Source organism: Podarcis cretensis (genome assembly GCF_951804945.1).
Source record: "Podarcis cretensis genome assembly, chromosome: 17".
Classification (NCBI taxonomy): Eukaryota; Metazoa; Chordata; class Lepidosauria; order Squamata; family Lacertidae; genus Podarcis; species Podarcis cretensis.
In genome coordinates, this window is record NC_137187.1 from 188286 (window position 1) to 211065 (window position 22780).

The following is a 22780-nucleotide window of genomic DNA, read 5'->3' on the forward strand; positions in this document are numbered from 1 at the left end:
CAGTTTGTTTGTAAATATTCAATAAACCATTTCCATTCTTTTATCAAAAGTTTGTTATCTTGATTTCTTATTTTTTCTGGTAAGTTTCACCATTCCTGCATATTCCACAAATTTTTGTATCCATTCTTCTTCCGTCAGGACTTCTTCTGATTTCCATTTTTGGGCAAGTAAAATGTATCTTTTTCTATCCACCTACTATTTGCATACGTTTAAAGGGTTAGCATCAATGGTGACCACCAACATCCAGAAGGATTTATGGTATTTTATGCCACCAAAGAATTTGGCAGAATCAACAGGAATGCGCTCCCTTTCCCTGTGAAAGTCATCTACTAAGGCAGCAAAGTTCATGTCTGTTCCATGACCAGACTTGAAGCCAGATTGAAATGGGCCTAGGAAATCAATTTCATCTAGGGAAACCTGGAACCAAGACACCAGCACCTGTTTCTGTTTGGGCAACACTTTGTCCCCTAAGGAACTATTTCAGACTGACCAATAGTTGTGTAATGCTGTCAAGTCCAGTGACAACTTTTCAAAAAGTGGCCTTACCTCCTCTTACTTGAAGCCAGATGGCATTATACCTTGCTAAAAAGAGAAACTGGGCACAACACAAACCTATGTGGCCAGACCTTCTCTGGCAGCTTTTATTAGCCAGGATGGGCAAGGATCTAAAGCACAGGTGGTGGGCCCATATCTCCACAAATCCTAGCTACATCCCTGGGCAACACAAGCTGCAAATAATTCTTCATTGCAATCCATGTACTGTATGTGTGTGGATGCAAACATGGCCATGCAGATTATAATGTTGTGTGCCACTCAGTAACCCTCCATTCTATTGTTCTTTTCACAAATAAATAAACCCTGCAGGATTTCCAAATTATTGGTCTATTGATACACCCCCATTTTGAGTTACCAAATATCTGCAAATCACTCATGAAGAGGTTTTTGTGCAGGCTGTGAGAAGGAGAAGAAGAAGAGGAGGAGGAGGAGGAGGAGGAGGAGGAATTTGGATTTGATATCCCACTTTATCACTACCCTGGCGTGCTCTAGTCCATGGGGTTACGAAGAATCGGACACGACTAAATGACTAAACAACAACAAAGAAGTCTCAAAGCGGCCAACAATCTCCTTTCCCTTCCTCCCCCACAACAAACACTCTGTGAGGTGAGTGGGGCTGAGAGACTTCAGAGAAGTGTGACTAGCCCAAGGTCACCCAGCAGCTGTATGTGGAGGAGCAGGGAATCGAACCCGGTTCCCCAGATTACGAGTCTACTGCTCTTAACCACTACACCACAACAATCAAGAGACCTGCAAAAGCAGGGCCTGTAAAACACAAGCCTTCAATAGGACGTTTGCCACTCTCAGATGAGAGACAGATTGGGAAGACAGACACCTGAACTCATACCCTCCAACATTTCTCTGATGAAAAAAGGGACGTCCTATTCCATTATTATTATTATTATTATTATTATTATTATTATTATTATTATTATTATTCCCCACCCATCTGACTGGGTTGCTCCAGCCACTCTGGGCAGCTTCCAACATCTATAAAAACAGTAAAACTATTACAGGGCTGCTTTCAGAAGTTTTCTAAAGTTTATAGTGTTACTAATCTCCTTGGCTTGGGAGTCATACAACTCCATATCCGTCAACATTTCTCCGTTTAAATTGGGATGGCCTTAGGAAAAGGGAGATGTTCTAGGATCAAATCAGAAACCAGGACGGCTTCTGTAAATCTGGGACGGTCCCTGGAAAATAGGGACACTTGGAGGGTCTGCACTGCAACTGGGATGCCCTGACCCTATAGGACAAGAGGTACTATTCTGAGTTCCATGATTGATACCTTCTGTGCTCATTCACAAAATCAACCAGTTCTTCTTCTGTATATGGCTTGTCAGGGACATGGACCGGTTCATCCATAAAAGGCTCGTAGAAATCCACCTCATTTAGCTTCAGGCCCAGTTTCTTTGCAACCTATAAACAAGCAAAGAAACTGGTAAATTATGGGCATTTCTTTTGCTGAAAAACATTTCTCTCTAATATACTGTCAGCTCACACTGAACACTTTCTGAATGAAAGAATTATTCAACATGTAAGTATGTGGAAAGTTAAAATACCGCAACAATGAAATATAGCACTACATACTTTCATAACAACAAAAACACTGCTTTCATCAGAATCAGCAATGCTCTTCTGAAAACTAACAAAGCAAAATTGAATCTAGCAAGGTTGAATGGCAGTTTTCGTTTGCTTGTTCTTTAATCCCACATGCACAGTTTAAAAATCCCCTTTCTATATGCATATACAATAATTTATTATGATAATTTACATCTAGTCCAAATATTTTAAGCGGCTTGCAGCTAAAAACATTAATAACAACATTAATAAGTTAAAGCAAGAACATCCACAGTTGCTAGGAAAAGATCTAAAACAAGTTAGCATTAAAAGCATCAGGCAATAAAAAGTGTTTATCTGGTGCAGAACAGACATCAGAATCGGCAGCACTGAGTGAGTCTCCTTAGGGACAGGATCCCACAGCCAAGATGCCAGAACAAAAATACAATTTCACTGGTCACCATCCGCCTGACTTCAAAAAATGTGGGAACTGAGAAAAGTGGAAATTCGGATGGCAAGGATACTGTTACATGTGGGCAGATTATAGGAGTGAATGATTATTTCACACAAATAAAGAAATACACAAGACCTTTATATGCCCCTTAACAACTATGAAACACTGTACATAAAAAAGAAGCAAGCTAAGAAAATGCAAAAGAAATCAAATACACTCCTCATCTTCTTTTGAATTTCATTCCAAGTCATCAAGGTTTGAGTATCAAGTCCCAATATAAATGGCAAGAAAAACTGTGGCCCACACCTCACTTCATCAGATGAATGAAGTGTTATCCTGAGTTGCAGGTACACAGATATACGATAGGGTGCGAGATTGTAAAAAGTAAGGTCAGAGGGAGATTAATTTTTGAAAACTACAGATAATGATAATTACATTCTCAGTAGCGGTAATTCACAAAACAATTTTGATAACACAGACATCAGCTCAACTACCCGGCTCTCATAAGCCATTCTTGAGTTAAAAGGTAAAGGTACCCCTGCCCGTACGGGCCAGTCGTGTCCGACTCTAGGGTTGTGCGCCCATCTCACTTAAGAGGCCGGGGGCCAGCTCTGTCCGCAGACACTTCCGGGTCACGTGGCCAGCGTGACAAGCTGCATCTGGCGAGCCAGCGCAGCACACGGAAACGCCGTTTACCTTCCCGCCAGTAAGCGGTCCCTATTTATCTACTTGCACCCGGGGGTGCTTTCAAACTGCTAGGTTGGCAGGCATTCTTGAGTTACTATACCAATAATTTAGGAACTTTCATCACTTTGTAACTAAGCTAAGTGCTACTGCCTCTGTAACTTTTCTGACTGATGTATGGTAAAGCACATGATTCTGACCTTTGGAGAGTTTGTAAGTAAACTCTAAACGTGTTTACTAAACGTGGTCTTTTTCCTGTGCTGGGGGGAACGGGAAAGTTTGGAAAGAAACTTTTGAAGGGGACATTCTGGAATTTACTTGGTAAAGGTAAAGGTAAAGGTACCCCTGCCCGTACGGGCCAGTCTTGACAGACTCTGGGGTTGTGCGCCCATCTCACTTAAGAGGCCAGGGGCCAGCGCTGTCCGGAGACACTTCCGGGTCACGTGGCCAGCGTGACATTGCTGCTCTGGCGAGCCAGAGCCGCACACGGAAACGCCGTTTACCTTCCCGCTGGTAAGCGGTCCCTATTTATCTACTTGCACCCGGAGGTGCTTTCGAACTGCTAGGTTGGCAGGCGCTGGGACCGAGCAGCGGGAGCGCACCCCGCCGCAGGGATTCGAACCGCCGACCTTTCAATCGGCAAGTCCTAGGCGCTGAGGCTTTAACCCACAGCGCCACCTGCGTCCCTAATTTACTTGGTAGTGGATATTTAAAATGTCTAAGAGCCTATGTTTCCACACATTACTTTGCTGCATATTATGTGACTTTAAACCCTCTGCTAAGGTTGTCTCTCCAAAGAGTACTTGCCCCAAAATTGAATCTTGGCATTCAAGAATTCTCCTTTACACACACACACACACACACACACACACACATACACACTTGCACCAACACCTAGGACCCTGTACAGTAGTTCTTGCAAGCGACGCAGTGAACAACTGGCAAACTCGCTTGCCATGGGAGTATTGCATGACTTAGGGGTCAGCAACCTTTTTCAACCTTTTACCCCTTCATGGATCACTGTCCCCTTCATGGATCACTGCCTTGCCGTGGCGAAGGGGCTTGAATAACTCAGAGAAGCTATGAACTATGCCGAGCAGGGCACCTAAGATGAACAGGTCATAGTGGAGAGTTTTGACCAAACGTGATCCACCTGGAGGAGGAACCGGCAAGCCACTCCAGTATCCCTGCCAAGAAAACTCCATGGACAAAGACAACAGGCATATAAAAGTTATGACGCTGGAAGATGAGCCCCTCAGGTCGGAAGGCGTCCAACATGCTACTGGGGAAGAGCGGAGGGCAAGTACAAGTAGATCCAGAGCTGATGAAGCGGCTGGGCCAAAGCCGAAAGGACGCTCAGTTGCGGATATGCCTGGAAGCGAAAGGAAAGTCCAATGCTGTAAAGAAAAATATTGCATAGGAACCTGGAATGTAAGAACCATGAACATGGGTAAGTTGGAGGTGGTCAAAAATGAGATGGCAAGAATAAATATTGACATCCTGGGCATCAGTGAACTAAAATGGACGGGAATGGGTGAATTCAGTTCGGATGACCATCATATCTACTACTGTGGGCAAGAAACCCGTAAAAGAAATGGAGTGGCCCTCATAGTCAACAAAAGAGTGGCAAAAGCTGTACTGGGATGCAATCTCAAAAATGATAGAATGATCTCGATACGAATCCAAGGCAGACCTTTTAACATCACAGTAATCCAAGTTTATGCACCAACTACTGGTGCTGAAGAAACTGAAATTGACCAATTCTATGAAGACTTACAACACCTTATAGAAGTGACACCAAAGAAGGATGTTCTTCTCATTATAGGGGATTGGAATGCTAAAGTAGGGAGTCAAGAGATAAAAGGAACAACTGGCAAGTTTGGCCTTGGAGATCAAAACGAAGCAAGGCAAAGGCTAATAGAGTTCTGTCAAGAGAACAAGCTGGTCATCACAAACACGCTTTTCCAACAACACAAGAGACGACTCTACACATGGACATCACCAGATGGGCAGCATCGAAATCAGATTGATTATATTCTCTGCAGCCAAAGATGGAGAAGCTCTATACAGTCAGCAAAAACAAGACCTGGAGCTGACTGTGGCTCAGATCATCAGCTTCTTATAGCAAAATTCAAGCTTAAACTGAAGAAAGTAGGAAAAACCACTGGGCCGGTAAGATACAATCTAAGTCAAATCCCTTATGAATACACAGTGGAAGTGAGGAACAGGTTTAAGGATTTAGATTTGGTGGACAGAGTGCCTGAAGAACTATGGATGGAGGCTCGTAACATTATACAGGAGGCAGCAACGAAAACCATCCCAATGAAAAGGAAATGCAAGAAAGCAAAGTGGCTGTCCAATGAGGCCTTACAAATAGCGGGGGAGAGAAGGCAAGCAAAATGCAAGGGAGATCGTGAAACATACAGGAAATTGAATGCAGATTTCCAAAGAATAGCAAGGAGAGACAAGAAGACCTTCTTAAACAAGCAATGCAAAGAAATAGAGGAAAGCAATAGAATGGGAAGAACCAGAGATCTGTTCAAGAAAATTGGAGATATGAAAGGAACATTTCGTACAAAGATTTCCATAATAAAGGACAAAAGTGGAAAGGACCTAACAGAAGCAGAAGACATCAAGAAGAGATGGCAAGAATACACAGAGGAATTATACCAGAAAGAAACGGATGTCTCATATACCCCAGGTAGTGTGGTTGCTGACCTTGAGCCAGACATCCTGGAGAGTGAAGTCAAATGGGCCTTAGAAAGCACTGCAAATAACAAGGCCAGTGGAAGTGATGGTATTCCAGCTGAACTATTTAAAATTTTAAAAGATGATGCTGTTAAGGTGCTACACTCAATATGCCAGCAAGTTTGGAAAACTCAGCAGTGGCCAGAAGATTGGAGAAGATCAGTCTACATCCCAATCCCAAAGAAGGGCAGTGCCAAAGAATGCTCCAACTATCGCACAATTGCACTAATTTCTCACGCTAGCAAGGTTATGCTTAAAATTCTACAAGGAAGGCTCAAGCAGTATGTGGACCGAGAACTCCCAGAAGTGCAAGCTGGATTTAGAAGAGGCAGAGGAACCAGAGACCAAATTGCAAACATGCGCTGGATTATGGAGAAAGCTAGAGAGTTCCAGAAAGACATTTACTTCTGCTTCATTGACTATGCAAAAGCCTTTGACTGTGTCGACCATGGCAAACTATGACAAGTTCTTAAAGAAATGGGAGTGCCTGATCACCTCATCTGTCTCCTGAGAAATCTCTATGTGGGACAAGAAGCTACAGTTAGAACTGGATATGGAACAACTGACTGGTTCAAAATTGGGAAAGGAGTACGACAAGGCTGCATTTTGTCTCCCTGCTTATTTAACTTATATGCAGAATTCATCATGCGAAAGGCTGGGCTGGATGAATCCCTAGCCGGAATTAAGATTGCCGGAAGAAATATCAACAACCTCAGATATGCAGATGACACAAACCTTGATGGCAGAAAGTGAGGAGGAATTAAAGAACCTTTTATTGAGGGTGAAAGAGGAGAGTGCAAAATATGGTCTGAAGCTCAACATCAAAAAAACGAAGATCATGGCTACTGGTCCCATCACCTCCTGGCAAATAGAAGGGGAAGAAATGGAGGCAGTGAGAGATTTTACTTTCTTGGGCTCCATGATCACTGCAGATGGTGACAGCAGCCACGAAATTAAAAGACGCCTGCTTCTTGGGAGAAGGGCAATGACAGGCCTAGACAGCATCTTGAGAAGTAGAGACATCACCTTGCCAACAAAGGTCCGTATAGTTAAAGCTATGGTTTTCCCAGTAGTGATGTATGGAAGTGAGAGCTGGACCATAAAGAAGGCTGATCGCCGAAGAATTGATGCTTTTGAATTATGGTGCTGGAGGAGACTCTTGAGAGTCCCATGGACTGCAAGAAGATCAAACCTCTCCATTCTGAAGGAAATCAGCCCTGAGTGCTCACTGGAAGGACAGATTGTGAAGCTGAGGCTCCAATACTTTGGCCATCTCATGAGAAGAGAAGACTCCCTGGAAAAGACCCTGATGTTGGGAAAGATGGAGGGCATAAGGAGAAGGGGGCGACAGAGGATGAGATGGTTGGATAGTGTTTTCGAGGTTACCAGCATGAGTCTGACCAAGCTGCGGGGGGCAGTGGAGGACAGGAGTGCCTGGCGTTCTCTGGTCCATGGGGTCACGAAGAGTCGGACACGACTAAACGACTAAACAACAACAAACAACAACAACAACCTTTTTCAGCCATGGGGCGGTCCACCGTCCCTCAGACCATGTGGTGGGCCGAACTATATTTTTGGGGGAGGGGGATTGAATGAATTCCTGTGCCCCACAAATAACCCAAAGATGCATTATAAATAAAAGCACACATTCTACTCATGTAAAAACATGCTGATTCCCGGACCGTCCTCTGGCCGGATTGAGAAGGTCATTGGGCCACATCCAGCCTCCAGGCCTTAGGTTGCCTATCCCTGGCATGACTCATATTTAACCACTACCAGATTTAGCCATTGCTAAAAGCAATGCTAAAAAAAGCATTGCTAAAAGCCATTGCAGGCCAGTGTGGTGTAGTGGTTAAGAGCAGTAGTCTCATAATCTGGGGAACCGGGTTCGCTTCCCCACTCCTCCACATCCAGCTGCTGGGTGACCTTGAGCCAGTCACACTTCTCTGAAGTCTCTCAGCCCCACTCACCTCACAGAGTGTTTGTTGTGGGGGAGGAAGGGAAAGGAGAATGTTAGCTGCTTTGAGACTCCTGAAGGGGAGTGAAAGGCGGGATATCAAATCCAAACTCTATTGCTGCAATCCTTCCTAACAGCTCTTATGTGGAATTTGCGGGGTTCCAGCTGCTTACCCCTTTGTCAAAGGTGGCAAAGAACTTGACGTAGGGCTGGAAGTGTTCCGCTGCCTCCTCAAATGCTTTGTAATCTGAGAAGCAGAAAGGAAGGAGAAGATTATTTCCCGTTTGGTCATCTTAAATGAAGATTAACACATGCACTGGCATCAGCTTCTGAAAGCTGGATCAAAAATAACTCCCACGGTAGTCAGTCTAGAAACCAACCCTGCATTTCCACCCTTGCTGCTGCTGTGCTATGCAGCCTGGCCTGATTCTGCCATTACGGAGCCCCTCTTTCCTCACAGAATAAGTGGGAAAGAGGGGAAAACACAAAATCAAGCTATTCTCATAATATGAAACGGGACATGAGTTAAAATATCACTTTTCAAAAGCACAGAGAACCCTTTAAAATGAGATTTATTTGTCTATATTATTCTCATTTGAAAATCACATGCATCCAGCTCCAAAGTTTAAGGAATCCATGTTGTGGATTTGCAAAAGCTCACATGCGTTTTCTCTCTCTAGCTTTTGCAGTGAATGGGAAAGTGAAAATATTATGTAGTTAGGAGAGGTTCATGGAGGTGGCAACCTAGCTGCAGCTTGAACTGAAAAGTTTAATAATAATAATAATAATAATAATAATAATAATAATAATAATAATTTACTATTTATAGCCTGCCCATCTGGGCAGCTCCCAGCATAATATTAAAAACTTCCCTAAACAGGGCTGCCCAGCTGTGGCTTGAACTGAAAAGTTAAATGCCTCAAGAGGGTGAGAGACGCTCTCCCGAAAAACGTATAAAGGGGCACAAGGGGCTGCTTATACAGAGGGGGTGGCTCTAATCACCCCAAATTAAGCTTGGAGACTAAGAATGGTTAAGGAAGTTCATGTAAGGACAGCCCCTGCCCTGCACTCCATCCCACATTCTTCAGGAGGACCCCGTCCTTCTGGGATGTCTTCTTGAGGGATGCAGGAGTCTGCGGAGGCAGGAGGGGATGAGAAACTTTCCTTCTGTGTGTAAGCCTGCATGCTTAGGATCTGCTCAGACTTTTGGATGTGCTGAGGATGGGAGCAAGGGCACCACCCACCCCCTTGCATTCCATCTCCACTGCACACATTTCGTGACCTCTTTCGGTTTTCCGTTAACATGCTGAACAGAACACGGGAATTGTATCACAAGACCAATTCAGTAGCAAGGCGGACAGAGCTCCCTTAAGCAAGTCTGTCTATGTTGCTGCAGAATTTGGATGGGGAACGTTGACCTTCTTAGACCCCTTCAGAATCCGCCAAGATCTATGAATCCCCTGACCAAACCTACGTTCTGAGTCTTCTCCTTTGAAGTAGCCAATGAGTTTGGTCTCTTCTTCCATGTGGTCAAAGGCCTGCAGCTCCAATTTGCTGTTGATGATCTCTACTGGGTCTTCCATCAGCTGCCATGAAGAAAGAATTTGGTCAAGAACAACTTATTAGCAATGTAAATGGGGTGCTTACTGCTTGATATGAAACAAAGGGTGGATCTACAAACAGGGGAAAAAACACGCTATAAATAAGTCAGAAATTAAATCATTATAACAAAAGGGGAAAAAACTATGGAAAATAACATAGTTGTTTTATTTTTGCTCTCCAGCACCATCTGGTGTTGCATGTTTGTAATGCATTCAAAATGCTGTTTTCTTTTATTAATGTAACTTTTGTAGTAAAAAGTGTCTCATCAAGTGGGACTATTTCTCTATATGCCATCTGGGATTATTCACTCGGCTCCATAGTATTGAGTACTGGCCAGATATTTTAGACAATAATGCCCATCTGTCTGGCCAATTCTGCTGGCTTGGAGTGATGGGCATTATAGTCCAAAACAGATCAGGGAAGATTGCTGTATACAAACTAGGTGCTGAGGATGTGGCTCTACAAGAGCTGATTCAATGGCATTGTCTGCATATTAAAATCTTCAGAATCAGCATTTAGGGAATATGTCAGAAATAACAGGTATTATTGCATCATAATCTTAAACAAGTTCACTCAGGAGTAACCCTGCGTGGGCTAACTTTCTAGTGTTACAATTTGTGGCCATGCAGTCCAATCTAATGCACAACTATTCAAAAATAAGTCCCATGATATATAGTGAAGTTTACTCCCAATTAAATGTGCATAGGATTGCAGTCTTGGGTAGTGGCCATGCTTGGAACAAAACAAGAGTTCAAAATTTCCACTTGAACAGTATTGGAGAAAAAAGGAGACAGCGTTGAGAACAGTCCTTTTTAGACAAAGCGTGTTTCCATTTGCAATTTATGGCTTATATATTACATTTGCCTGGAGACCAAGAATAAGGTACCACATAAGTTGCAAAGAGCACTAACATCAATACATTATTTCAACTATAAATGTGGGAGAATTTATTGGGCCAGTTCTGGTTTTGTTTGTACTTACATCTAGGAGGAATTCAACCAAGACGTCTGCAGCCATTTGCCCATCAAACTCGATGATGTGATCCTCCTTAAAGATGTACAGGCTCCCTTCTTCATCCAGACCTGGAGAAAGGGCATACAGAGAGAGCAACGACTTTGCAGTTAGACTAAATGGGCTGGTGAGGTTCCTTCCAGCTCTGAGATTTTATAGCTGTAAAACTGGATTATGTAGAAAAAGAGCCTGCTAAAATGGTCACACTGGGTCTATTAAGAATCTGCTGTGTGATGTTAGCTGGAGACCATTCTGGAAGGTGAACAGCCTTCCTTGGCTGGAGGTGGTGCCAGCAATATCTGCATCTGAAACAGAACAAAGGACAGTCGGGGCTCATCCACACTGCCATTTGCCCCACAATTTATCCTATTTGTCCTGTGACGTCTAAGTTCTTTTCTTCTCCTGCTGCTCTGCTCGGCAAAATAAATCATAGGACAAACAAAAGTTTGGATGAGCCCTCAGTCCTGAGACTGGAGTTGAAAAGATTCAGATAGCATACCCTCCAACAGTTCCATTTTCTCCAGGGTCACAGTATACAGCAAATATTCCTTTTAACTGTTTAAATATTTCAGAGTGTTGCACTCAGTTCCTCCTGGTCCTTTCCCTCTTGCTAGACAATAAAACATCTCTGGGCAGTATGAAGCTATCTCGTTCTATCAGCACAAGGATTTCCACTTGTGCAATGAAACTGTCAGGAGCTTGTCCTACACTCGAGTAGGACTCTGGAAGAGACACATGCTCGACTAGCAGCCTTATCTCCCTCCCGATCGCTTGCCAATCAGCGGCTTTGTTTCAACACCCCCTTCCCTCTTTCAAAAAAAAAAGAGCGTGATCTGCTTTTCACGCCTGGGCAATTCGGCTCCAGGGACCACGCATTCACTCCATAAGACGCACAGACATTTCCCCTTACTTTTTAGGAAGAAAAAAGTGTGTCTTATGGAGCGAAAAATATGGTAGTTTCTTACAGGTCCTACTCCAAGCCTTTCCAACAATCTCCATCTTCTGCCTCCTCTCCATCACTTTCTGCTCCTCCTTCAGGCTTTGTCCCCTGCTATTGGTGGCTCTCACCTTTGAGTGCCGTACCTATTTTTAAGTACCCGCACAGTCCTTATAAACTACCACAGAAGTACAGCAGCTTTAACTTTGCTCCAGCATAGTCATGTCATTGTTGTCAAGGGCTGTTTCGTTCACGCTGGTATCATTGGAACAATTGCATATGAAAGACTGAATTCATCAACTGCTCTAGAGTGAAATTTGGGCAAGGGCCTGATTGCAGCCAGCCTGAGGCCAGATGGCCGCTGCAGTGCATCTTGTTGGATCAGGGCCCTGGCAAGGGAAGCCTAGGCGCTGGCGGTAATGTGTAAAAACCCAGCAGAACATTGGCTGCTCTGCGAATCATAATTTGACTTTGGTCACTGGATATGTGACACTGGAATCCCCTCAACATTCACTCATGATTATCTTCAGCATTATAAACAGATCACACTTACCCAGCTTTTTGGCAAGTTTGGCATCTTTCTTGGAATCCACTAATCCAAAACCAATGGCTTTCTCTTCTAGGACCTGTGCAGCGAGCTGAAGGAAAACACAGACAAGGTTGTCAGTCCAAACTTCCTCAGGCCAGTATCCCACAGATAACATTTGATGGAGCAGAAGACAGAGCCAGCCATTTTGAGAGCCAGTGTGGTGTAGTGGTTAAGAGTGGTGGACATAATCTGGGGAACCGGGTTCGCGTCTCCGTTGGGTGGGGTATAATAATAATAATAATAATAATAATAATAATAATAATAATTGAATAGGACATACCTATTTTCATTGGAGAAGTGCTGGAGGGTATGTAGAAGTTCTAAGTACAGCGCAATGCAAGGGAGTGATTCCCTCACCTTTCAATTTTGATATACTCTTAGTGGCCTGACCAACTTGTCATGGGTTACAGAGGGAAGGAGGGGAAACACTGGCTATGTTGAGAGGTCAGTTTTACTGGGCTTCTCTTCTCCTTCAGTTTTTTTTCATTAAAGCTGCCCATTTATAAAAAGTCTGCAATTCTAAGAACTATTGCCTGAGTTTGCTTGTTTTCTTCTGTCCTCCTCATCCCTTTTCCATTGTGTCTTGCAGATTAAACCTGAGGGCAGAGACAGTCCGGTTTCTTATTGATCTTCCATGAGCTGCCCTGAGAGCCAGATGAAGAATGGGGTAAACATGCTTTCACTACATAAGCAAACTTGTTCTTGCTGTCAGATCTTTTTAGCCCTTTCCCCATGGTTCTCATAATTCCCCTCTTTTCTACATTTTCCCGTTTTGAGGCAAGGTGACACCCAAATTGCTCTTACCCCAGACCCAGAACTGGGGGTTATCAATGCTTTATAATAGTGTCTGTCAGAGCTGCCCAAGGTCCCAGCTCACAGAGGACCAACGCCAGGTCGTGGTTATATACAAAAGTCTTTATTGAAGTTCAGTTTCCATTCCAAAGCCGTAGCGCGCAGCTCTACGTCTTAAACCCTAGACCGCCGAAGTTCCGTCTGAGTCTCCTCCCCCTAGACACCAGTTTAAGACTCTAGCCTTACTCCACCTCTTCCGTTGTTCTTTCCTCCTCTGGGTCCGTCTGCCCGCCGGGGTGTTGCCCTTTCTGGACTCTTCTGATGCTGAAGAGTCCCCGGATTCTTCCCCCTGCCTCCAGCGTGCTTTAGGACCTGGCTCCCAATCCGAGCTCCCTGCTGTCCCGCGCGCCTGTACATTTGAACTTGGCGCGCGCGCCCACCCGGCCACCTTCCTCCTGACCGTTACACTGCTCCTGTCACTGCTTCCCCCTTCGGGGGGGCTAGCTGGATCTGACTTCCCCTCCGTTCCCTCACTCAGCGATAGGGGCGTGGTCAGCCCTGACTCATGGGACTCTTCCCCCCCGCTACGCTCTGGTGGGGAAACTGGTCCCGATCTCCAGCTGCTGCTTTGGGAGTCGCTGCTGGCCCCTAGCTTCTGGTGTGTCCCTCCTGGGACCCCCCTTGCCCTGGCCATTGGAGCCCCCTTCTGTGAATCTTCCGATTCGCTGGAGAGGCTCATGGAATCTCTCGGGCCACTGTCATCTTCCCCTACGCTGCCCTCAGATTCTTCCCCTTCGCTCTCCATCTCCCCTCTTCCCTGTGCTTCTGCTCCTGAGCCCCTGACAGTGTCCCTTTGATATTCTATACCCCGTTTTATATTTTCAACATAGTTTCCAGTGTTTTATTGTGTTTGAGGCATTTTGAGCAAATGCTACCTGAAAACTACCTAATTTGGTTCCAAGATCTCTAGTGAAGTTTTAATATAATAGGTGGAAATATCCAAATGATATCCAAAATAATGCCAGAGGTATTATTATGGTTTTATTAATTGACGAATCGCCTTTCGTATAAGATTCAAGGTAATTTACAATCATGCAATAAAAACAGCTAAAGTAGCCTTTAAAACAATATAAATACACATCGAAAGCACCATTAAAATGTTTTTCTTATCCAGCTGGGAAGGCTTGGTATAATATGGGTTGAAATAAAATGGGAACCAGGGACCCTGTCAATGCCCAATAACCTGTGCTTTGCAGCTGACATGACCTGTGAGGGTTACGAAGTGGAGCTTGTGTAACTTTCATTTTTGTGCAGAAGGAGAAAATTTGCAGCTAAGCTTTTCTCACCTTTGCACTTGCTGAAATTCTGCGTATCTGCTGACGGTATCGGGGCCCCTTACTCTCCTTTGTATCTGGATACCCATTGCCAGACTCCACCTCTTTGGTTCAGGGTAACAACTGGGGTCATCAACAGGACACGTTGATCCCACTGAGAACCCACAGATTTTCAGTTTGAATTTGATCTCAGCGATTCTGATTTGTGCACATTTGCAATTGAGCCCTTCAGTGGGGTTGCCATATTTGAAGAGCAAAAAAAGAGGATGCTGTGATGGCCATTCAAAGCAAATAAATGGAATTTGTCTCAAATTGAAAAAGAGGACGTGTCCTGGAAAAAGAGGACACATGGCAACCCTACCTTCAGCGCAAATTTGGACTTTCACATCCACACCATGTCTGCTCTGTTGTGGGAAGTATACACAACTGTCACAAAAGAGATGTGAGACAAAACGGAAGTAGAGGTCACGGAAAGAAGAGTTGGAAAGAAATAACCAGATCTACCCAGAGGAAAAAAATAAGTGCATATCATCTGATCCCGACACTGATGCAATTTGAACACATCCCACTCCCCCTGTGTTGTTGTTGTTGTTGTTGTTGTTGTTGTTGTTGTTGTTGTTTTGATTATCTGTGAATCCAGTAAAAAAAAAAAAAAGATTGTTGATTGAGAGTGATGTTATGTAGACAAAGCCCCATAAATGGAGACTTAGGGATTATTCACATTCACCTTTTGCCCTGCTTTTTCCAGGCACATGTCCACACTTAAAAGCTCTGTGTCCCAGGGTCTTTACTTTTGCTCCATGCTTTCCCCACAACAGCACATTTGTTAGCACTGGATTGGAACAAACTTCAATTCAGGTTTTCCATAGATTTGGGTTTGCTCTGTTTGAGCTTTAAGGTGCGAGTTTTCATGGTGGAAAGCTCCAGGGCAAGAAAAAAAGTGCTTGACACAGACCTTGCCTGGAAAGAGCAGAAGAAAAGTAATATGCATAAGCCCACAAGCAGATTTTAATCCACATTAAACTCCAACGTGGACAAGCCCTTACTCGGCATTTAAAAAGTGTTTCAAGAATTTAAAAAGTTCCACATATATTATGAAGTTTGTTATGTATTCAGTGGTCTGTGTTTGCCTGAGCTTGAGTCTGGACTAAGGATTCTGAGCTCCTGTGTTCTGATTCGATACATGATATCCAATCACAGAACATTTCAGGATTTGGGCCTCTGCCATTGGCCCTTAAACTCTGAGTTGTGATTCGAAGCTTGGAAGTTCAGACAGCCAATCACATTGGGAGTGGGAGTGGCCCAGGCCTTCAGAAATGTATATAAGCAGTTGTTTTGCCTCTGTTGTCCAGTTCTGTTAGTTCAAAAATGGTTCTTGCTGTTATCACTGTGTCTTGCCTTGTGGGAACCCACCTATACTTCAAAACTGTAATTTTTACAACTGGTAAATCTACTAATTGCTCCTTGTTTTGTTGTAAACTCAAACCTCTCTTTTGCTCCTGCAGTTGGAATCTGTTCTCTTGCTATTTCTCCTCTGTTACTGGTGTGCAAGGCAACTCAGCAGCCTGCAACTCCAGGCCCAAGAGCCTGGAAAGGCTTCTTCTTTTGGTGACACATGTACAACATAACCCCCCTTCAATGCATCAGCATTTGGACATGGCAACTGGCCTTGCAAAATTGGCAAAGGGCCACACTTGCAGGCAGATAGGCCGATTTTTAAAATTCCGCCCACATTAAGCACAACACCCGGGAAGTCTGAGCATAAACTCAGGACTTGGGGCAGGTTGCCGTCTTAGCACATGCCAAGACACATTCCCAAAGTGGCAGCTCCCGGAAAGGGGTTTGCCTGACAGCTTGCTTTCACCTTCCCATTGTGTTCAAGTGACACACCTCTGCCTGGAATGGAAGCATTCAGGTCAGGCAATGAGGCAGAGGAGAAAAACAAAAGTCAAGCCCTGCTGAATTTCACCAGAAAGGCCTGTCTCTCTTTCGCTCCTCTGCTGTCCATCTGCTCCCTTGGTTTCAAGTGTTTTCCTTGCAATTGATTAAAGAAAAAAAAGACATTTTGTCAACCAGAACCAGGGCTTTTTTGGCCGTGGCCCCGATCTGGTGGAACGCTCTGTCACAAGAGATTAGGGCCCTGCGGGACTTGACATCTTTCTGCAGGGCCTGCAAGACAGAGCTGTTCCACCAGGCCTTTGGCCTTTGGTAATCCTCATGGAACTCTAGCCCAATGGTTGCCATTAATTTGACTCTAAATTGATTTTAGAATGAATTGATTTTAGAATGTATTTCAATTAATTGATTGTGAACACCCAAGGTCACTTTTCCACTCACAAGAAAGAGGAAGGCGGCGTATATGCTAAAGACGGCCCTGCCCATGTCCACCTTGTATTGCGCCCCTCACTCTATCAGATCCTTCTCTTTGGGATTACTGAAATGTCATACAATAGCATGGCTCTTGTGAAAGTGCAGCATGCCCTAAATCTTTGTTATAAATAGCCTGAGCCCAAGTGTGCTCTGAAAGCACCAGGAGGCTGAAGAAGATAACAACTGCCAGCTGGAAGCCTCTTGGGGGGGGGGTGTCTACCACTAAATCTGCTCATGGCGCTCACTGACAGCAGTTCAGGCTTTTGTTGTAATGTTAGAAGCAAGGGCAGCGCAGCCAGGTTTAATCTGAGAGCTCTTTCCGAGGAGAATTAGGCTATTAATTTGCAGGCACAACTTGGAAGAGCGGTGTGGGCTATTTGCAAAATGGATTTTGAGCAGTCCGTTGGTGTGCTTTGAAGTCCCAGCAACTGGGGAAGGTGGCAATTGGTTAGCTTGGAAAGTTACGTGCATATTGCATGCAACAGAATCTCTCCTTATGTGTTCTGACATGAAAATTAGGAATTATGTGAGGAAAGGATATAAAACAGAATGTGTGGTTGGTTGTGCCTAACAAGGTGTCCGTTGAAATGATGATATCCTAAGTCCAGCAAAACATGCCTCTCCTGTATTGGTCTCTACAGACACAGCAGGCAATGCAACCTTCCAATAGTTTGACTTCATTCCCAAAGACCCACTCCTCCATTGTCTTCTGAGAGCAATGGAATGTCCAATGAGATTAGGAGGTCAGTGGAAGATAGTTTATATTAAACTCTACGTATCCGATGCACCACTCTGCCTGCGTCATATAGGTAGCATGATCCTATTCACGTTTACTCAAAAGTATGCCCTGCTGTGCTCACTGGAAGGACCTGAAGCTGAGGCGCCAATATTGTGGCCACCTCATGAGAAGAGAAGACTCCCTGGAAAAGACCCTGATTTTGGGAAAGATGGAGGGCACAAGGAGAAGGGGACGACAGAGGACGAGATGGTGGGACAGTGTTCTCAAAGCTCCTAACATGAGTTTGACCAAAATGCAGGAGGCAGTGGAAGACAGGAGTGCCTGACGTGCTCTGGTCCAGGGGTGACAAAAAGTCGGACACGACTGAACAACTAAACAACAATGCCCTGCTGAGTTTAATGGAACTGCATCCCGCAACCATGTGCAAAAGATTGCAGCCCTAGCCAAAAATCCTGTACCAGTTGCAAATGCCAGCGAGGAAACCGAAATCGGAAAGACTGCAATTGCTGCAACCCATCCAATTTGTTTCTTTTACCAGACTTGTAACAGGGCGTAGGAATAAGTTCTGGAGTTCAACATGGCCTCACCCTAGGTTCACAGGGCTGCAGGATGCCTTTCGCTTAAGGTCACTAAAATTAGGAACACCCAGCCCAGCTAAAAATATGACCTAGTAAGACTATATGAAACCTTTTGTGAGGCAGTGTGCAGATCAACCCACCATTGTGTGTCCCAGATGCCTGTAAACTGAATTCCTGGAGCGTGAGCAGAGAAACCTCTCTCCTGTTGGTGAGGTAACTGGAGAAGATACTCTCCGAGGGAGATTTAACAGACATGTCTGCCTCCCTGGAAATGGGGGGAAAGTCAAAGATGTGCATCTCTCTCTCTCTCTCTCTCTCTCCACCCCTCACCCCATAACCTATCATCTCAAAACTGAGATGGGAAACTTATTCTATGCTGAAGGCCTTGGTGGGTAATCTGGTGGGGGCCACATACTGTGGGTGGGTGGGGCAGAAGCCAGCTGTGGGTCAGATCACAAATGGGTGAAGCCACTCCTTTCCTGTTTTTCTCTGCTTGCATTTTGTGTTCTGGGTAGGAAGAAAGGGACGTCTTTCCCTCTCCACCCAGTACAGGAACACAAGACTTCTCCACCCTTACTTACTTTTTGCCTTGCTCTTTCCAGGTGCAGATATGCATTTAAAAGAGCCACGTCCAAGTTTGTTTTTTTTTTTTGGGGGGGGGGGTGGAGATGCCCCAGAGCTTTCCCTGCCAAAAACCAAAACCAAAACACTCTTTAGCGCTCAATCAGAGCAAACATCAATTTGGGTTTTCTATGGATTGATGTTTGCTCCGAATGAGCACTAAAGAGCCAGTTTTCATAGGGAAAGCTCTGGAGCAAAATAAAAGGGTGCTTGGACACAGAGCTTTGAAGTGCGGATTGTGCCTGGAATTTGCAGAGGAAAGGCAAGTGTGGGTGAGCCCTGACATGAAGGATGTCAGGGCAGAGTCAGTTTGTAGTCTGTACCCAGATTTGGCCAAAGGAATAAATTGAGGAAAACTTTGCTCTGCTCTTCACACCATTTGCCTAGAGCAGATCAAATCAGAGTGATCTACGCTGGCATCAGGGGCAGACGTCGGTAATCTTTCGTAATATGGCGCCCTGCGCTAGGTCAACATTTGGCACCCCCAAATCCATCTTCTCAATTATCAATCATCTCAATTTTATGCCCATTTGGCTCAGTGCCTTGTGCAGGTGAACCACACGCACCGTCCTAAATCGCACCGCTGGCATCTGGGTCAAGCCTGCTAGTGAGCCCAAGGAAATCTGTTCCCTCTGCCTTAGCACACCCTCATCCAACAGATGCTGGTCTTCCGCTCTCCTCAGTTGTTCTCATTATACCTGAAGTATACCTGAAGGAGCGTCTCCACCTGCATCATTCAGCCCGGACACTGAGGTCCAGCTCTGAGCGCCTTCTGGTGGTTCCCTCCCTGTGAGAAGTGGAACCAGGCAGAGGGCCTTTTCGGTAGTGGCACCCACCATGTGGAACACCCTCCCATCAGATGTCAAGGAAATAAACAACTATCTCACTTTTAGAAGACATCTGAAGGCAGCCCTGTTTAGAGAAGTTTTTAATGTTTAATGTTTTATTGTATTTTTAATTGGGAGCCACCCAGAGTGGCTGGAGTAACTCAGCCATATGAGCGGGGTATGATGATGATGATGATGATGATGATGATGATGTTGATGCCACGGACTGATTGCCAGGCCTAGCAAGACCTGTAATTGCACAAAGGCCACCCAAGAACCTGCTTCAAAAAAAGAACAACACAATGTCGAAAAGTAGCCCTGTGAGCCAAGAATGGAGCATCCCTTAGAATGGGACAGAGCTTTAAAGGGCAGGTTTTCGTTCAGGAAGCTCCAAGCGAAAACAAGGGTGCTCAGACTATGCCCGGAAACAGCAGGGAAAGGTAAATGCGGATAAGTCTGTCTTTCGCTGGTTGAGATGCACCATGGGCTCATTCCTCGCCCCTCTTTACGGAAACAATTTGCTACCATTCGTCAAACAAGTCTCTCCACTGCTAGCAACACTGTGGCACACTCAAGTCCCTTCGCCATAACTATTTCCGTGAACAAATTTCCCAGCTCTCTCTGTGTTTCGGCCCCTGTCTCTGCCATGCTTCTTGGCCCCCTATTTTTGCCTATTGAGTTTGGCAATGTGATTTCTTTGGGGATGTGCCAGGGCTCTCGTTCCCCTGCTATCTCTGAGGGGAGAGGATGCAGCTCGTTTCTGGCATGCAAGCCTGCAAAGGCACCTGCGTGGACATGAAGGCAACATGCAGCCGTGGCAGGAAGATGACCTGGTTGCAGCAGGTGGGAGATGCTAAAAGTTGCCACTGTCAACATGAATTTGCTCTACCTGTGATTAGTAGGGGAACAGGCTAGGAGAAGACTTCCTTCCTTCTCACATCATACAGTTGCCTTGCTTTGAGACACCCACAGAAGTTCACAAGACGCAGCACTAGGAGGAGGCCACAGTAGGAATTTTAGCTGGGAACAGGGGAATGTAGGACAGCTTCTCTGTAAGAAGGAGCTGTTGCATCTCTTTCTCCCAACTAATAGTCTTAGCTTGGCAATTTCAGGAGAATCAGATTGCCAAAAGGTATCCCTCCACTATGCCTTGCAGTCCTTTACATGTTTTACAGTGAACGCTCGGCTTGCAAACGTGATCCGTGCGGGAGGCACATTCACAACCCACAGCGTTTGCAACCTGCAGCGCCACGTCTGCGCACATGAGGGTTGCGATTTGGCACTTCTGCGCATGCACAAAGCGCGATTGAGCACTTCTGCGCATACGCAAGTGCCCAAACCTGGAAGTAACCCATTCCGGTACTTCTGGGTTCTGCGCAGTGCACACCCCGAAAACACGCAACCTGAAGCATCAGTAAGCCGAGGTCTGACTGTACTTACTTATAGGATTCCTCTGGCAGCCAGGATAGCATTTGGTTTTGCTCCCTGATAGTGGAACCTTCTCACCACCAGAGCATTAAACACATTCTTGGCTCAGAAATAGGTTTTGACAATAAATAAACATGACCAGCAAACGGTGAAGAGATCTGAAAGCAGGCAGCAGAGAACAAACTGGCGTCTAGCACAGACTGAGGCTTTCTAAGTTCAGCTTGATTTAGCAGAGGCTTGCTTGGGTCTGATTCCTGACAGGGGCAGAACAATGGCTTTGATACCGACCGGAATGCAGATGGAAGAAACACTTGGATTAAACACAAGTGACTGGGAAATTCGTTCCGAGAGTTTGGCTAGTGGATGAAAGCCTATCAAGCTTGCATTTGTGATCTTGTTGAATTGCTCTGATGTTCCCCACTTACTGCAACTCAGAGGCAGCGACCTTGCCCCACAGAAACATGGACAGCTTTGAGGAGGTTCATTGGCACAAACCTTCCAGACCGGAAAAGTTAAGATTTAGGTGCAAGTCTGCACTCAAGCATATTTCAAAGGCCTCTTTAGAGGTCCCCAATTTGGTGTGTCCTGCCCGCCCCCCCGCCCCCCCGCCAAGGTGCTGAGTGTGACCATGACATGCAACCCACACTTACCTCCAGCACCATCTCAGTCATTTGAAAACGCCTCTGCGAAATTTTGTCGGATGCCACAGGCTCATGAAGTAGCACGCCGACCATGTCATACTTCTTGAAGGCCTGCTTGTAGTTTTTCTCGCTCAGGTCAATCACCCGATCTTTCCCATCGTAAGTGGGGAATTCCAGTCCTTCTTCTGCCCTACAGCAAGTGAGCACGTAAAAAACTGCCAGGAGCCAACAAGCTGTTTTCATCTTGGGGTGTTTCTTGTTTATCTTGGGGGAAGGAAGAGGAATTCGAGAGCCTGCGGAGGTCCAGCTCTCGGGGTGCCAGCTTGATCTGCTACCCTCCTGCCACCTCAGCTTCCCCTATGAATCCGTCTAGATAGATTGAGGTCACTGAGAAGCAAACTAGCAACCCTGGTTGGAAGACAAAGGCAAAAAGACAGACAGGAGAAGCTGGGAGACCAAACCCTGGATACCTTACATAGCTTGGCCCGGCTTCTGGGTCATGAAGAACTCCATTTTTAGGAAGCAGTTGTTTCGGGCTATAAATAGACCCTGCAATGAATAAAAAGGACAGATATGACACGATTGAGGGACTTTGCTGGCACTCTGCTTTGCCTCAGAGAGAGAAAGGGAATAGTGGAGAGGGGAGGAGGGGCAGGAATGCGCAGAGATGCCTCTGCTGTACAGAAAATGCACATATCTCCCTTTGAGTTTCAGAAGGGGACAAGCAACTACATGGACTTTGTGGGTAACTGGCCTTAAAATACCTCCATTACAGTATTTAACGGGAGGCGATTAGGGGTTTTCCAAAGAGATGTTTTATTTTCTGCATTCTAATTTGCCTCAATGAAGGAGAATTCCCCTAGACATGTTTGGCTGCTGTTAGGTGCTCAACTAAATACAAACTTGGACTCTCCCTCTCCCTATATTGTTATGAAGAAGAACCAAACCCCCAAAGTGATGCAACCAAGAGGATTTGTCGCACTCCCTCACCCCCGCTTTGTTGTGGGACTGAACCAAAGAGACACATTTTAAGTCACATGGGCCGCATTTGTTTATTACATTTCTAGCCTGCCTTTCCACACAACAGAGCTTAGGGTGGGTGCTTGTCCATAAACAGATCTATTTATTTCTAAGCTACACTGCTAGTAGCCCTATCAGCTTTTGAGTGGTTCACTGATTAAAATAACAATGCTATACAGACCCTCCAAGTGTCCCTATTTTCCAGGAGCAGTCCTGCATTTACAGAAGCCATTCGGGTTTCTGATTTGATCCCAGAATGTCCCGCTTTTCCTTAGGACTTTCCTATTTTCTTCAGAGAAATGTTGGCGGTTATGGAGTTATGTGACACACATA

The 22780-nt window shown here is 45.2% G+C and overlaps 1 protein-coding gene across 1 annotated transcript in view; it reads right to left on the minus strand.

Annotated features, from left to right (window-relative positions):
* Positions 1 to 21927, minus strand: part of CASQ2 (calsequestrin 2) — a 34360-nt gene extending 12433 nt beyond the window's left edge. Inside the window, exons 1-6 of the mRNA XM_079960318.1 lie at positions 21437 to 21927; positions 12062 to 12146; positions 10542 to 10642; positions 9433 to 9544; positions 8132 to 8205; positions 1844 to 1974 (exon numbers count right to left, since the gene is read on the minus strand). Of these exons, the coding sequence (XP_079816444.1) occupies positions 1844 to 1974; positions 8132 to 8205; positions 9433 to 9544; positions 10542 to 10642; positions 12062 to 12146; positions 21437 to 21670 (737 nt within the window). The 5' untranslated portion in view covers positions 21671 to 21927. The remainder of the gene's footprint in view (positions 1 to 1843; positions 1975 to 8131; positions 8206 to 9432; positions 9545 to 10541; positions 10643 to 12061; positions 12147 to 21436) is intronic.
* Positions 21928 to 22780: the final 853 nt, after the last annotated feature.